At 42.4% G+C, this 16,638-nt stretch overlaps 1 protein-coding gene across 2 annotated transcripts in view; it reads left to right on the top strand.

Moving 5' to 3' along the window:
• The window catches only part of kaznb (kazrin, periplakin interacting protein b), a 107,603-nt gene that overhangs the window by 2,968 nt on the left and 87,997 nt on the right, over positions 1–16,638 (top strand). The window contains exons 4-5 of one of the 2 annotated variants that reach the window (XM_052075681.1): positions 831–959; positions 1,040–1,135. In XM_052075681.1, the coding sequence (XP_051931641.1) occupies positions 1,054–1,135 (82 nt within the window). In that variant the 5' untranslated portion in view covers positions 831–959; positions 1,040–1,053. Of the gene's footprint in view, positions 1–40; positions 960–1,039; positions 1,136–16,638 lie in introns of those variants that run through there. The other variant, XM_052075683.1, reaches the window with a different exon arrangement.

The raw sequence follows: 16,638 nt of genomic DNA, 5'->3' as shown, positions 1-16,638 counted from the left end.
TGTAACCTTATAAAATTATAAAACCGCTGTCCCTGAAAGGGTTAAAGAGCCATTGGTGGTACAAAAAAAAAAAAACAATTGCAGTTGGTAGAAATAAATCGGCATACAAATTTATCATCGTGGCGAACGGTTTCTCCCATAAAGCATTATGAATGTCAGTTTTGACCAAAACAGGCCAAGTCAAGTCTATCTAACCTTTTTTCACATCCACTTTCAATCTTGAGGCAACATGCTGCAAGGTGTAGTGGAGCAACAGTAAAACGCGCTTCTCACAGTGTCAAGGGCGTTCGTAGATTTGCTCAAGAGATTTTCCACACATTTTAAACAATAACAGACCACATGAGGACTGACTGACCATACAGACAGCAGCGATTTGCAACAAAATGAGTTCTCTGTATTGTCTAAAACACGTGAAGTACAAAGATGTCACCATCGAGCTGTTTGCTGTTGAGTCACTAAAGACTGAAAAAGCAACATGATTTTTCTTCACTAATTTCATCTTGAGCCCAATCTTTCACAAATTCAGAATTCACAAATGAATCCCGGCTCTGCGTTAACTATGAATTGATGTTAAAAAGGAAAAAAAAAAATCCTACACAAAGAGACCAGAGAAACATGACGACTACTTTATTGTGGTAGCCAGTTGTTTAGACACAAACGTGAAACTTAACACCGCTTCTGTATGAAATAATCATGCAAAAGCATTCATTGCCATCCTTGAGCCCGCCACCTGAAGCGTCGATGCCTTCCCCATCCAAGAAGGCACTTTCCCACTGACACCTCCTTCCCCAGCCCCTCCCTTTGCCCACAACTTCTCTCCATCCTCCCAGCCTCCCCGCCTCCCTCCTTATTCCCATCATCTGCACAGCGAGCACTTCTGGCTCACATCGCTGCGAGCTAACGGGGCTGCGTCTGCTCCCTCAACGGCAGCGAGTAGGAAGCGGGCGTTGTTTTGGAAGGTAAGCCCCGTTCCTTCCTTTCTTCCCTCCTTCCCCACGCTCTCCATCCCGCTGTGACGTGCCTCCCCGCTCTCTTGTAGCCACCGCAGCCGCCATGGAGGATACGCTCACCTGCTGCAGCCAGGACGCCACCTTCTCTCAGGTGTTCGGGCGCCAGGGACAGCTGATGCAAGCCAGTGAGTTGACGTTTCCTTTCTATGTCACCTCCGGAGGGTTTGATGCCGCCTGCCATAAAATGGGCAAAAAAAGGACAAAAATGTTTAATTTACAAACGCTCATAATGTAATGCGAGATTATGTTGTCATCAATTTTGCACGGCCCTCAGAGGACTTTTTAAAAGGTTCCCCATCGCTGCTCGACTGCGCGCAAGTCCCCCCCTCCCCCCGCCAACCTTCCCATTAGTCTCTTTTCTCATTTAGTTCATGCAACAGATCCCCCTCGACCATCATTGATGCTAAAGGAAGCTCGGGGGAGGAGCAGATGGCTTTCTTTTTCGGAGTTGATTTAACATGATGCTGTACATTAATTGTATGCCTCTGAGCAGACATTATGCCATCTTATTTTTTAACGTGTGTGTCACGCATCGATCGGAATGGCGCACGAGCAGCTGTTCACAAGAACAGTTCATTGAATACAAATTGACATTTGAATGTCGACAGTGCAATTTTCGGTTTGCATGATGAGCAAAATGCCTTATTTTGGTCAATTGTATTACTTATATTGTGTCCAGATAATTTAAGTGCTTAATCAAAGCGGTTCACATGTGTACGTATCATTGTTGGATGAGACATGAAGAAATGAAGTGATAAAGCCACAGTTATTGGCATTTTTAACTTGATGACAAATACTTACGCCACACTTGTTAGAATTTTGTGAAGCTGTCTTATTGAACGCTTCAAAGACTGCAAAGTGTTTAGTCAGTTAAAAAGTCTAACGGAAGTCGGTAAATAAATTGTCGTTCATCTAAATAATGGTTCATTCACCTTTTATTTTTGGGTAAGTCTTGGATATCCTTTATTTCCCCACACTGGGGAAATTTACATTTTTAATTACAAAATTACATGTCTAACCTATTAGACAGGAGTGCACGACTAGTGGCTCCTGCTCGAGCGGTCGTCCGCGGACTGGTCCCAAGTCAACCCCAGGGGAGTGTGATGGCAAATAGGGAAAGAAAAAAAAAAGTGTGTGCGCACGTGTTATTGATATTATCTATTTTTGTTTTAATGTACACTGCACTGTAAGCATTATATCAGTTTCACATCCATAAAAAAGTAGTGACTTTTTTTTTTGAAAAAATGGTCACCTGCATCACAGGAATTTAGCAGTTAAAAGTGTGCAATTCTCATTCCAAGTTTGTTTGATCTGCAATGCACCAATGGCATTGTCATAGAATGGGGTTCTGGAGTGCCAGCAGTAGCATTTTAAAACGCCAATACGCAAGCTACGATCATGATGTTTCTTCACTTAACGCACGACAAACGCGTGTCCCTGCCTATCAGTGTCGGGTCATCCACTAAGGCACGCAGTCTTGTCTTGTAACTTGGTTATTTTTCAGTTTCGTTCATGTTAGGGTCCGTTATGGCTGTTGTTCATGGTGGCACACATGTGTGTCTGCATACATATGCAGGGACGGGTCGATTGTGGGAGGCTGCCTGCTTGAAAAGTAGATCTTTGGACGATAAGACCTGTGCAATAAATATATTGTCTACTGGCATTGCAGATTACAGTTTGTTTGTATTTGTTAAAAAAACGTTAAAGATATTTGGTAAGAGGACCGGGAACAAATCATTTCAATATTGTGGCAGGGAAAATTGTGATTATTTTTTCAAAATGAGTGCACCCTGCCTCCCCCTACTGCAGTATGTTGTGTTCCCATTTAGAAGACTAATCATGAATACTTACAAACAACAAGATGTTACTAAGTGGTTAGTTATGTAACTCTCATTTCTCGTTTGTTTGCTCATTGGCATGTCGAGGAGCAACTGGTTGCATTGAGTGTTTATACAGTATGCCGTATGTCTTCCAAATCATTCACCACAATAGAAATTGGGGCAGGTACGTTAACGACCCAATTGCTGCACGACAGCATCGACTTAAGTTGGTAATAACTTTTATTGTTGTTCTCTGGAGCATGAAGATTGGTTTGGCACGAGGCAGATGAATAAATCTCACAGTGCAGGGTTTCAGGGCTCTGTGGCTTGAGTTTGACTTTCTTGGATGGAGTCTATCCAGGTGAAACAGTGGCAGAAGACTGGGTCAAGCAAGCGAGGAGCAAAACCAGCAATGCGAGCAAATTAAACCACAACAACATTGTGTGATAGTCAAGGAAGAATCGGCTTGCTACAAAGACCGGAAGTGGGCAAGAATAAAAGCGAATACCGTATGTGGATATTTTGTGAGGCTGGCTCACCCTCATCCACTCACTGACCCAACCTGGTGGACAGTGTACGTTGCTCATGTGCATATTTCGTTTCATCCACACAATTATAAATGTAGTCGCCGCGAAGTATTGTTGCATCACACAGCATATGTGTACCGTATAAACTGTATATCTGTTTGGTTTGATGGCAGTTGGCTGGGTCTCGCTAGCTTAAAAATCGGAAACGTATTTTTGGGGTTGGTGCATTTTGATTGGCAAGGCTGTGTAAAACAAGTGGATGACCACAGGCCACCCATGAAAGCTAGGCCGCACAATGGTTTGGTCTGGTTCACTCGGCTCAGTGTACGACAGGTTTTAAAGCTCCTCATTGTCTGCCATGAGTGCGCGCATGTCACGGAGAGAAAGATGGGATACGGTCAGACTTGACAGATGGCGTGTGCATAGGGGCTTTGGACGACCGCGGCCGCTTGAGAGTGCTTCGTTGTCCTGACATGGAAAAGATCCACGACAACTCGGCGTAAGATATTCCAGCCGCCGGAGGCTTTCAACAGTTACAGTGAAACTCCTCTACAACAAAACCTACATGGGCAAAAAATACCCCGATGTGAAAAAATGTTCATGCATGAAAGCCATTCCTACTTTTCTGCTCCCCTACGATGAAAAATCCCCCTATTCCATTGTACGAAATCTTTTTCTCTACTCTAGATTCGCTACAACGAAAACAAGCCTTCCGCAAAAGTGTAATCCAACAGCGACCTCTACTGCTTCGTTCGGAAACGGCAACACTGGTTTTCCACATGCCCAATAGTCCAGGAAGTATTTGTTATGGTTAGTTTCAGACGCAGCAAGAACGTTGCACTGCTAAAATGGCTACAAAACGGACCTTTGGATGTCAATAGCTAAGACGAGAAGAGCCCTGATGCTGTAAGAGAGGGTAAAAGTGATCAAAATGAAAGACGGAGGAAGCAAAATAAAATGGGACATAAAATTTGCTCCAGTGAAAAATCCCGTTTTGAAAAATGTCGTGCTGCAAACATGATTACGTTGTAGAGGAGTTTCACTGTACTGGATAGTTTCATGTCTCAATCATATAGTTATTTGTCGGCGTAACAAAAAAGCTACACAAGCTAGCATCTTTGATTCCAGGACTTGTAGTGGTATCTGACTGACAGTTGACGTTGAGTAGATGGTTTCAGCACATTCAGTGGAGACACCCACAACAGTGACAGCCCAATCTGATGATTTAAAGAACCCCCCCCCCCCCTCCACAGGCAGCTCACCCCAAATTTTATTGGTTGTGTAACTTTACAGTTGAGACGTGGGCAGACCTAACTATTTGTACGAAAGCCATGACAAAGTCATATTTCCATTTTAGGATCACTAAGACATGGATCATCTCTGCATGATTTTTTTCCGCACATCAGCAGTTTGATGAGGAGTCCGCATCCCACGACGAGGGCATCATATTCATAATGCAGTTATATGAGGTGGTACGCAGGGAACCGCTGCAGAGGCTAAATTATTGATTGACAAGTGGAGGCTATCAAGGTTTTCGGGAGCAACGTTGAAAGGCTTCACTTGAAATGTTATTGTAATGTCATGGCCCAAAAAAATAAAAATCATAGTGTGGGAAGGCAAGATGAGGCCTCTTGGGTGAAATTCTCAGCTGTTGCATCTGTCTCCATATGGGGGGGCTTTATGACGCATCCGTTACAGTTATTGCCAAAGAGAGGCGTCTCCGTGGAGGTTCAAAGCCAGAGCATCACCGCTATTTTTACATTCTAAATGCCGTACGCTCCCTGCACACTTCATTAGATATACCCGTGTGCACTGAATAACTTGTCAAATGTTGCTCATATATACCGTTTGTAATCTGAATGCGTTTTAACCTTGTGGTGACCAGATATGTTGCACCTGCAAGCATAAAAAAAGCACGTTTAACGCACTCGATTGGCTTGGTCTCCGCTTGCTTTGACTTGGGTTTCTAATGAAGTACTTCCTTCATGGTCTGACTGTATCATCATTGGCTCACTTCTTGTTTTGACCTTTGTAGCTAATCTTTGTCGTCATGGCGGCACGGTTGCCAAGTGGTTAGCACATCTGCGTCACCGTTGAGCATCTGTGTTCAAATCTCAGGCCCTCCTGTGTGAAGTCTGCATGCCCCCCTTCCCCCTCATATGCGGTGTTAAGGAATTCCAGCAGAGCCTCCCTTGTTGGGCCCAGTTTAAATATCCTAATGGTGAAAGCGTCCGTCCACACGCTGCTCCGTTTAATTAATGCCCGATCCAATCAGCCTCACTTAGTCTGTATCACTTGTTTGCCTCGTATATAAACATACTCACTTATGATGTGTTTAAAGACTTGCGTTTGCATAAGCTCCTCGACTTCCTTGCTGGCGGCGAGACACATGCATCTTCATTAGCTCCTCGCCGCCAACTCCTTCAAGGCAGTCAATAGAGCAAGAGGAGTTGGCTCACACCTGGGGTTCAGTGTTTGTGCTTAACAACGGTAGTTCCATCACTGGAGTCTTTCTATGTAATCCTCCCAATGAACTAGTTTTTGTCTGATATTTGTTAGCTGAACTAGTTTTTGTCCGATACCATGCCCCTCATGAGGGGCATGGTATCGGTGGTTGTTATGCTCTTCATTTTTTCTGTTTTAAATTGAAACCCGTGTATGTGAGTGTACGCATTTCAAGTCGCTGCACACAAGCTGAATATACTTGTGTATTCACCTACTGTGAACATGCTCCATCAGATTTAACGCCCTCACATCTCTAGCACTTAAAAGTAGCCGAATGTGCTCGTTGCCGCATCAACTCCACACGCGCAGCTTTAGAGCTTTTGAGAGGGAGCATCTTTTGCAGAATAGCTTAACATGTTCAACAGGAAATCCCGTCCTGGTTCCTGGACACGAACAGAGAAGAAAGTAAAAAGATGTTGTTATTACAAATATCCAGAGTGAATTTTATTCTCCACGGCAGCGGTTTCTGTGTTTGCTGTCATAGCTGTGTTTTTCTGCATCATTGGGTCATGTACTGGAATGTCTGCTGACTCCACATATCTGCCTCCTAGTGCCCACTCTCTGCTTGAAACTCCACACTCGCTCTCTTTCCCATTTATCTGCAGCCGCATTGCCAGCCAGCGTGGACTCACCACAATTAAGTACCAAAAGGGATGCATTATTCATAGAAATTCTGCATGTGTTTTTTTGGGAGTAACTTGGAAAAAGCCCCAAGGCCATTACTGCTGAGCTTTGCTATGAAAAAAAAAATCCAAAGTTGAAAAATTACATCCAAATTTTTTTTTTTTGTAGAAAATAGTGATGACTTCATAAAAATAAAGATGTATGATGAAAAATAAGTCAGTGTTTTCCAAATTTAATGTTCATTCATTTTCCCATCCGCCTTATCCTCACATGGGTCGCACGGCGGGGGGCTGTCTTTGGACAGTAGGCGGGGGACACCGGTTGCCAGCCAATCGTAGGGCACATAGAGACAAACAACCGTCCATGCTCACACCCACACCTAGGGACAATTCTGAGTGTCCAATCATCCTGTGGGAGGAAACCGGAGTACCCGGAGAAAAGCCACCCAGGCACGGGGAGAACATGCAAACTCCACACAGGGAGGCCGGAGCTGGAATTGAACCTCTGCACTGTGAAGTCGACGTGCTAACCACTGGACCACCGAGCCACCACCCATGTAATGTCCAGTAAAGTCAAATTTATTTATACAGCCCGGAATCATAAAAAGTCTCACATGCCCAACGTTGACAAACATTAAAGACTTCCCAAAGATCTTAACGCCGAGGAGGGCAAGGAACCCCCACCGCCAAATAAAAACAATTGAAAAAATGAGAAACCTTGAGAAGGGGCCACAGATGGCAGAACCAATGGATGGAACAGGATGACCAATCTACAATTAATCCAAAGTGGGCTACATTTAACACAATATGTGCGATACGATGTCAGAATATATATATTAGAGCTGTCAAACGATTAAAATATTTAATTAAAATGCAACTGTCATAATTAACTCAAATGAACAAAAAAATTAATCGTGATTACTCATACATTCATCGTTTCTGAATTTCCTTTTACATTTTAATCCTATTTTTTCCCCATTTTAATGCTCTCGTCAACATGGAATCATGAATCAGTTTTCTATGTGCCAAATGCAAATATTTACTGAAATAACAATTTCGATTTTCAATTTTACATGAACATTTTTCACTTGGTGCAGTTATTCACACATAATCTCTCACACAATATTACTGTCCATCAATAAGGGTGAAAAAAATATTTTGTCACACAGCTGCTTTAACAGCTTTTTTAATGAAATCAAAACAGAGCAATATAACATAAAGTGCACATCTAAGGTACACTAGTACTCAGCCTATAGTGGATTTAAACCATGGTTGCATACTTCATTTTTCTCAAGTTTGCTTTCAACACAGCACTCCGTTTCTGTATGTTTGTTGAAGAATAACGAGACACCGGACACCAGTGTTCATTATGTGCCGCTGTATTCGAAACTGCCGGCCGTACAAACAAGCACAACACTTCCCCCGTGCTGCAGGAGCAAACCATTCTGAAAGGGGGGGGGGGTCACTCCCTCTAACACAGTCAGGCTATGTTGATTGTGTTGGTCCTTCTTGCGCGGAAGTCTCTCTACGGTTTTGTGTAGACCTCATTTCGAATGACTACACTTGGTTCGATTACAACAATGGAGACATTTTACTTTCGCTAGGTCGCTACCACTGTAGCGCACTGTCACTGTCAGACGAACACAGAGAAGCTCCACCCGCTCTATTTTATGGACACAACACACTGTAACCTTCCACACAAAATAGTTCCAAACAAGTAACAATCGCGTCAGTGGCATACATCGTATACCTGTATGATAGAGAGAGAGAGAAGAACTTTGGTCTTGTCAGTGGAGCAATATGGTGACTTTTTAAATGTAAACTTTCCATTCATAAACACTTTAAGTATCTGTTTTCAGTGTCTCGCACTGCCGTGGCTGGCAAAACAGACATGGGCGTGGACTTCTGCAGCGCGCTTGTTTTTTTTTCTGGTGTATTTATAGAGCAACGTAGCATCCGCTTGTGACGTGTGCCGCGTTAATCTCGCGAGAAAATTTTTAATCCCGTTAAAATTCATTTAAATTAATGCCAATAAAAACGCACTAAACTGACAGCTCTAATATATATATATATATATATTTTTTTTTAAAGTCAGTTTATCAAAATGAAACGCTGTAGGAAGTCACCGCCGGAGAGGTAGTCCCTCCTCAAAACCCGACCCGGTTGGTCAGTGAAAAAATTCTTCAAAGCACCATCCCCATGTGTAGTTGGTCCACCCCAAATCTTGTCTAGCCCCGCCCCGTCTGCGCAGATCTTGTCCAAGTCGGTCAGAGCAGAATCCGTACAGTGACATACAATTGGGTCATCATCATCATCATCATCATCGGGCCTCTTCTCCAGACCAGGGAGGAAGGGGGAAGGACAAACAAAAGAAACAGCAGCCAAACAGTCCAACATGAGAAAGTTCACGACATAACCTGAGTGATGAGAAATCAATTGCCATTTTAGGACAATAAAGTCCTAATATTCACGTTTATTGGAATATCCCCCGAAATCGTTGCCTGATGGTTTCAGGGCAAAGGACTGCAAGGTCCATCCAACTTTTGCGTCGTCTTTCTTGCTGGTCTTGTACAACATTCGGGAGTTGTGCAGCGGCGTGATGCAGAGCGAGCGCGTTCCCGAGGAGGAGTCTTGTTGGCTCCCTCCCCGCCGCCCGTATAAATATGCATCAGTCGCCCCTGTGGTGATGAAATGTAGCTCATTCTCTTGGGTGCTTCTTTTTAACATGCAAGGCACACTCTCTCGCATGGTGAACGCCTCAATGTTCCGACCACAAAATATCCGTCGTTTACACAAAGTATGACACGTATATGCAGGGTGTTTTTAAAGTCTGTCACTTTACATTACCCTCTTAGCCCAATGACTGTTGAAGATATGACATTTTAAATCGGTTTTATGGATTAGTAGTTAAAACTGCCAAGAAATCGGTCACCCGGTTACAAGGTAACTCATAAATAACTACAAATAAAATTGCTCAAATATTTTAGTACATGAAAAGAAAAACTACCTGAAACTACATCTTAGTTTGATAAAACTAAACAAATTAGCAATAGTAAGGCAAACATGTCCTGTCTTTGTCGATTAATATCATAAATGACATTTTTGGCTTAGTTTACTTTTTATTTCGGGATTGCTGTACTTTGTGGCTTTTTTTTCTAGGCACTCGATAAATGAATCATACATTTAAAAAAATAATAAAACTAATAAAATCTGAACCTAAATAAAGCATCCATCCATTATCCGAGACGCTCATCCTCAAGGGTTGCAGTTGTGCCGGAGCCTTTCCCAGCCGTCTTCAGGTGAGCAAGGCTCCAGCACTCCGGCGACCCTCGTGAAGATAAAGCGGATCACAAAATGGATGGATGGATATGATCCGTAAATGAACACAACCTTGGGTAAAAGTAACCCAAAATGCTCAAAATTCTCAGCTAAGTAGGGACTGGGCTCGGAAAACAGCCCAGCATTTTTCAAAGTGTGATCCCTACATGTGGAGATGAAGAAGTTCCAAGAACAAAGTTAAGATAAGAAAACCTTTATTAGTCTCGCAATGGAGAAATTCCCGATTCACAGCAGCAAAGTTATGAAAGAACAACAAAGTTGAGTCGTGTTTAAAAACTGGAAGAGCTAATGAGCACACGACATGGGCAAAAGTAAAAAATAAGTGTGTGCGGGTAAGTGTACGTACGTACGTGGGTGTGCGGATGTCTGACGAGAAGTTGGTGTCACTGAAGTGGCTGGATGAGTAGCGCGTTGAATCCCGACTAAGCTGCACTTGAAAGAACCTTCAGTGCAGAACGTGATGAAAATATTTCATCATGGCTCTGACATTTGCGCAAATGTCAACCTTGTGCTGTTTGACCTTGATATTGTGTCGCTGTACTTATTGTCGTGTCTGCCACATGACCTCAGGCGTCACCAGGGTGATGTGGCCTGAAAATAAAATGATTTCCAATTTGAAACACACCCTCCCCCACTCCCCTTTGCAAGTCAAACTTTGCAAAACTTTTTTTTGGGGGGGCGGGGGGTAATCCACTTCTCTCTGTGCTTGTTTTTTAATTTTATTTTCCCCTTATTTGTCAGTACTGATGAAATAGCCACCATGGTGGAATACGAGATGTCATAAACGTGATTAGTTAAGATGACTGAACCTTCCCTTCGCTGCCATCCCGTCCATCTCCACTGGGAGACACCACAGTTGCTGATGTCGCTGTGCAATAGGTCACACTTGACCGTGTACAGCAGGGGTCCCCAAACATTTTCCTGTGAGGGCCACATAACTTTTCCCTTATCTGATGGGGGGCCGGTGTCAGTTTGTAACATCAACGATCGTAGGGGAGCTTAAAAAAATTGTTTCCCAGAAAGCCACACATAACCAAATAACCCTTTCCAGGTTCTTTACAGAAAAGAAAGCCAGGAAACGGATAATAACACTATTAATGAATTAAATAATAACTAAATAACCCTCTCTGAATTCTTCACAGAAAAAACAGGAAATAAATAATACCTAAACAACTCTCCCTCTTTATAGCCCCTTGAAATCCACAAAAAAAGAGTTCTGCCATCTACGAGAACGCCACCTATCTTGTCTTGTTTATGTCTGCTACCATCTTGTTCACGTGTTCTACTAATTGATCTGAGACACAGCTTTTTTTTGTACAGCTTCCATGGAAATGTGAATAAAAACATTTCAATTTTTCTGCAGTTGGGGACAATCTAGGAAAAGTCATAACATTTCAAGTTAAAAAATGTAGGGGTTTTTTGGGGCGTTTTTAACACAGTGATGGCTCATTTTGACCTGAGGGTTAGAGGGCCGGGTCCGCGCCGTAGTTTGGGAACATTGACACTGGCTATACTGTACAGTGTACAGTATAGCCAGTGTCAATGTTCCTATCATACAACCTCTGAATTGATGGCCGAGACGATGAACTCCCATTTAGTCAAAATGACTCTTTTGGCCACAGCCACATATCAAAGGTTGTTGCAAACCTGATGGGAAGTACTTTGGAGACAGTGAGCAAGTCTGGCTAGACCAAAGTCCCATGAACTTGAGTGTATTTATAGGCCCGGGTGTGCCAATTAAATATCCGTTCAGCCATTTTCTGCACCGCTTAATCTCGTTTGGGTCTTGGCTCGCTGCAGCCTGTCCCAGCTGACTCGAGGCCAAAGGGAAACTACACTCTGGACTGACTGATCACCAGTTTACAGGGCCAATAGAAAGACAGATGACTATTTCTACTCACTGGCAATTAGTATGAACTGAACCCAAGCCGCCTCGTGCAGCCGGGTCAGGTGAAAAAACCCCAACGTTGATTTCGGGGAAAATCTGAGAAAAACATGACATCATGTGAAAATGTCTGTGAGTGACCAGACGGGGGCAGCGTTGCCTCTCCTGCATATAAAGCTCTACCCTCCAGCACCAGAATCCAAGCCACTTTTTTTCTTCTGTGACTTATCACACCTAAAAGGCTTCAAAAGCAAAGTTACCATCTACTGCAGAGAACTTTTTGCATGTGGGAATACAGTCTGTGTGTTATGTATGTTTATATCTGCAAGCAATTAGCTGCTATTTCCATATCAACTGAAATAGCGAAACCTTGCAGAAATTATTTGGCTTGATTGTGAAAGGATTACCGCAGTGAGAGTGAGCCGTGTCTTATTTAAAATTCACATTTTCTATTCATACATTTGAAGAATCTTGTAAAGTTATCCACCAGAGATTTCCTTGTGCAGTTTCCGACTTGGCTTGAACATATTACATTTAATGAGCAGCAAATAAATAGACCACAAGTATTGAGTGTCAAGGTGTGGACAGAAGCGATGACACAGGATGAGTTTTCCTGACGCGGAAATGGAAGAAAACATGAAGCCTCTCTTCTGGTTCATCCTCAACTTGTCTGTTAGGGTTAAAAAAAAAAAACAAGTTCATCCATAGCTAGCAAACTCCCCTGCTCGATTAATTCAAAGATTAAAAGATGTGCCCCTACATTTTTGTTCATGAATTGGAGCGTTGCTCAGGGATTCTCAACTGTTATCACCCAAGCTAACTACCGTTTATTATTTTATTTCAGTAATCCTGCTAACTAACCAGATGGCTAATTAACTAGTTATTTTGGAACTAAATGCTTATTTGCATCGTTTTACCAGCTAGTTTTTGCATAATCCTGCAAAATATCTTGGTAGAATTTTTGAACTGCACATTTTTGTGGAACTATTTATTTTTTTGTACAATCCAAGATGATCGTATGGGAGGAATTGGAAGTAAAGAAGAATAAAGTAAAGAACCAAGAGAAAGTGGGATAAGAGAATTGAACCGTGTCTGTGTGAGGGTGAGCCATACTTTTCAATAGATGAACTATTGCCTACAAGAAAACTGCAGTTGTTCGTTTACATTCAAATGTATTTTTAAGGTCTATATTTTTTGTTCCATTCTTTTTTTCCTTCTGCGCAATCTTGCTTATGAACATCAACACACATTTTTAGTTCCATCGATCAAGGTTAAATGCTAGGCGACTGCTTGTTTTCAGTGGATGTCTTCCAAAATAAACCTCTCGTATCAGATGTGCTTTTGTTAAAAAAAGAAAAAAAATTAATCGACGCACAGAATTGGATAGAATTGCTAGTAGCCAAAAAAGAAAAACCTACAATGATTCCCGGAATAACTTGAAACTGACAAAAGTGACGTGTCCAATTACTCAAGAGGATTTGTTAAATAGGACCCACATGCTGGTGTGGCCAACCGTGCTGCAGGCTTTCACAAAGAGCCAACATTGCCGAGCCCCAATTGATACATTCAACCCAACCCACATTAAAAGTCCATCTTTTCGCATGTGACAGTTCAAGGTGGTGTTATTGCTCTGGTTGCAGTCCAGTGTGGACTCCTTTTGGCCTCACTAAAACTGCACAGGGTATTTGTTCTGGCACCATCATCTTGGAAATGAAGTTCAGCGCTCTGGTGTGCGATTGCCTCATATTGTTCATTCCCACCATTCTGGACCTTTTGGCTCCAAATGGAGCTCTTGGAACCTTGTCAAATTGCGTTGGCAGAGGCTATATGACACAGAAGTAAAGCTTACTGAGGCAAAGAGTGACTTTTGATACAGTTTTATGTTGGACAGAATAGTAGTGGGTGTTTTGGACATTTATAAACACACTCCTGATCGTTCTTTGTTTTCTTATATACATTCTATTGCTTCTTCCCGAGACTGGTATGGGTTCACATGCCCCATTAGAGCTCATTGTTGATGTAACTTTGCTCCCGTGGTTGTCTTCAAAGAATGTACTGGGCTGTGCACATTTCACATGGAATGTGAGGCCAAATGTGCAGCATCTGTAGCTTTTTGCTTCTGGAACTTTTTGGAGGTGCATATGGGTAGTTTTTACCTCGAATGGCTCCAGACTGTACCCCTGTTTCTGCCATTGTTGGGTCAGTTATACCAAAGTAGCAAAGTACTTATTGCAGAAAACAACCTTCACCCAGTCTAATAATCCAACCAAAGTATGTTGTATTGTTTTAAGAAATGACTATGCCTTACTTAGGAGCCCTGTGGCATCCCTTTGAAGGCTCATCAGGGTTCAGAGATTTGTTCTTGTTGTGACTTGCTGTGAAAGAGTAATATTGAATGTGCTTGATGAATGTTTCAGAAAGGGGATAACAGTATACCATTTACAAATATCTCAAGTACTTTTTATTGATTGATTCTTGTGTTGCTTGGTGGATTTTTTCATTCTTTTATGTTCACACATAGCATTTGTACTCACTTCGCCATCAGTTGACACGGGTGATTCTCCTCTGTGGTCCAATATTGTGATTGAGCCTAACCCCAAATGTTGTGGACTGACAATGTCCTTTTGACCCTAACATGCATCTGTCACACCTTCAAAGGATCCCTGACTGTAATGGCATGTTTGCTCTTTAAGATCTGGTTGATCGTTCATCTCAACTATAGCATCATGTTTTTGAAAATAATTTCCAGTTTAAAGTAGAAACTTTATTTACATGTACACCTATTGTCACAATGCATTCTGGGTCGTGACGTAGAATTGTTGCTGCTCTCTGCCGAGCTAAGCCAAACAAATGCGAACTACTACTCACACGCGCGAAAAAGAGTCAGAATGCCACACTCTGTCACAGAATTGTTGGAAAGTCAAAAGGCGGCGGTGGAATATTGTATATCAACCAGAAATTGTGTCTACAACTGCAGCTAACGAAGAAGCATGGTTCCGGTGCTTGTCTGCCTTATATCTTTGTGTGTCTATTACCACGTTTTCACACAATGCACGTGGGCGTTGAGGCTCCTTGTGAGGAAATATGGTCGGCACTGCATTTTATTTTAACCCTCGTCGATAGCCAGACACACGAGGAGAGCACAGCCGGGGTCTTTGGGCAGGCGGACTCTTCCAACCGTGTCCTCCCACGTTTATTTTAACTTCCTTTCCTCAGGAAAGTTTTGGAGGCTTACCTCACTTTTTTTTAAACTTCTCCTTTGATTGAAAATCACATTCAAAAAGCCATGCAGTGTGGCATTTTGACTCCTGTTCGCCGATGATAATAGGAGTTCGCATTTGTTTTGCTTTGCTCAGCACAGAGCAGCAGTATGGCCAGCAACCATTCTACGTCACTACCCAGAATGCATCGAAACAATGGCGGCGTACGGGCAAATAAAGTTTCTACACAATGTATTCAACTGGAAATGATTTTCGATCTTAAAGTTCTGTTACTAACAACCAAATAAATCATATTGAGCAAACGTAATTGCCGCGAGGGTTCCTTTTTACCCTAACTGGTGGATTGAAATTATTATTCGATCCTAACCCCCAAAACAAACGTAATCCCCGAACCCAACTATAACCTCTTAACCTTAATAGGCTAACCCTAACCAATGTCGGCTGAAATTATTTGTTAGACCCCATCGCCCAGACCTAAACCCAACCCGAACTGCACTCCCAAAAATCCCAAATATCATGACCTGGTTTTGACTGAGATTGTACTTTTGTCTCTTAACGCGAACACCCTAACCTTCAAATCCCCGAACCCGACTATAACCCCCTAACCCTAACAAATGTGATTGTTCATTCGACCCAAACAATTGGACTGTAACCGCACTTTGTTCTTTTGACCATTCCCCCAACCTGATCACTCACTCCCAAACCCTGACCGTATGATGTCATCCTTTCACTTTGAAGTGTCACAGTTCTGATTTTTGTATCTGAAATTGTATCAAAAGTGGAAGAGAGGAGGGCGTATCCGCTCTTCCAATTTGAAAGCCCGTCATCTTTTCCGTGGCAGCGTCTTGTTTGACCCCTCCTGCCCCCAACCGCACAACGACAGGGCCAGATGTGCGCACCTTGTAAACATTGAAGGCGAGATTTAAATTCACTTGTCAGCCACTTGTCATAAAGATTTTATCCACCTTTATCGTTGGCTGATTTGATGCCTGCTAGCTGCGGGGCCGTCGAGCCGTCGTAAAAAGTCTTTGCCGGAATACCAGACAAGGCTGGCGAGGAGTGCTCGTAAATCTTTGATACTTGTGGTGAAAAGTTAACCTTGGCTGTTGTATTCTGCGAGTCTAAACCTGCTCATATATTGTTGGCCCTTTTAATAATTTTACCGCCTGACAATATACTGTCGGCAGGGATTTGAAGGTATCGCTAAAAAAGTGTGTGTGAGTTTTACAAATTTCTTCAGGGACTTTTGAGAACATTTAGAGTGCATATGGCAAAATCAAAACGCAGAGCTCTATTGTGAAAACAAATCATATTATGAATATGAATATATATATATATATATATATATATATATATATATAACAATAAAAGTACGCTAGATTCATTACTTTTCTGAATCGCTCATCGTCAATAGAATATACTTTTCATCTTCTAGGCCACCCCTCTCAACTAACTTGGGTGATGCCGTGACAACCATAACCGCTGTTTCCTGGATAGCAGTGTTTGTAGAATTGTTGTCTCTTTTTTTATTTCCAGACAATTATTAAATTGCCTGAGATTTGCTGTTCAAAGTGGATTATGCTACGCTTTGACGTGTTTCCAGCGAGACCCCTTTGAAGTGCACCCAAGCACTTAATTTGGTCTTTCACGTTCGATCATATTACGTTAGCTTAGCAAGTGACATAGCTTCTCTGTCTTTTGTTAATTA

Source organism: Hippocampus zosterae, chromosome 9 (assembly GCF_025434085.1).
Source record: "Hippocampus zosterae strain Florida chromosome 9, ASM2543408v3, whole genome shotgun sequence".
Classification (NCBI taxonomy): Eukaryota; Metazoa; Chordata; class Actinopteri; order Syngnathiformes; family Syngnathidae; genus Hippocampus; species Hippocampus zosterae.
Note: the sequence above shows the minus strand (reverse complement) of the source record. Positions and strands in the feature narration are given on the sequence as shown.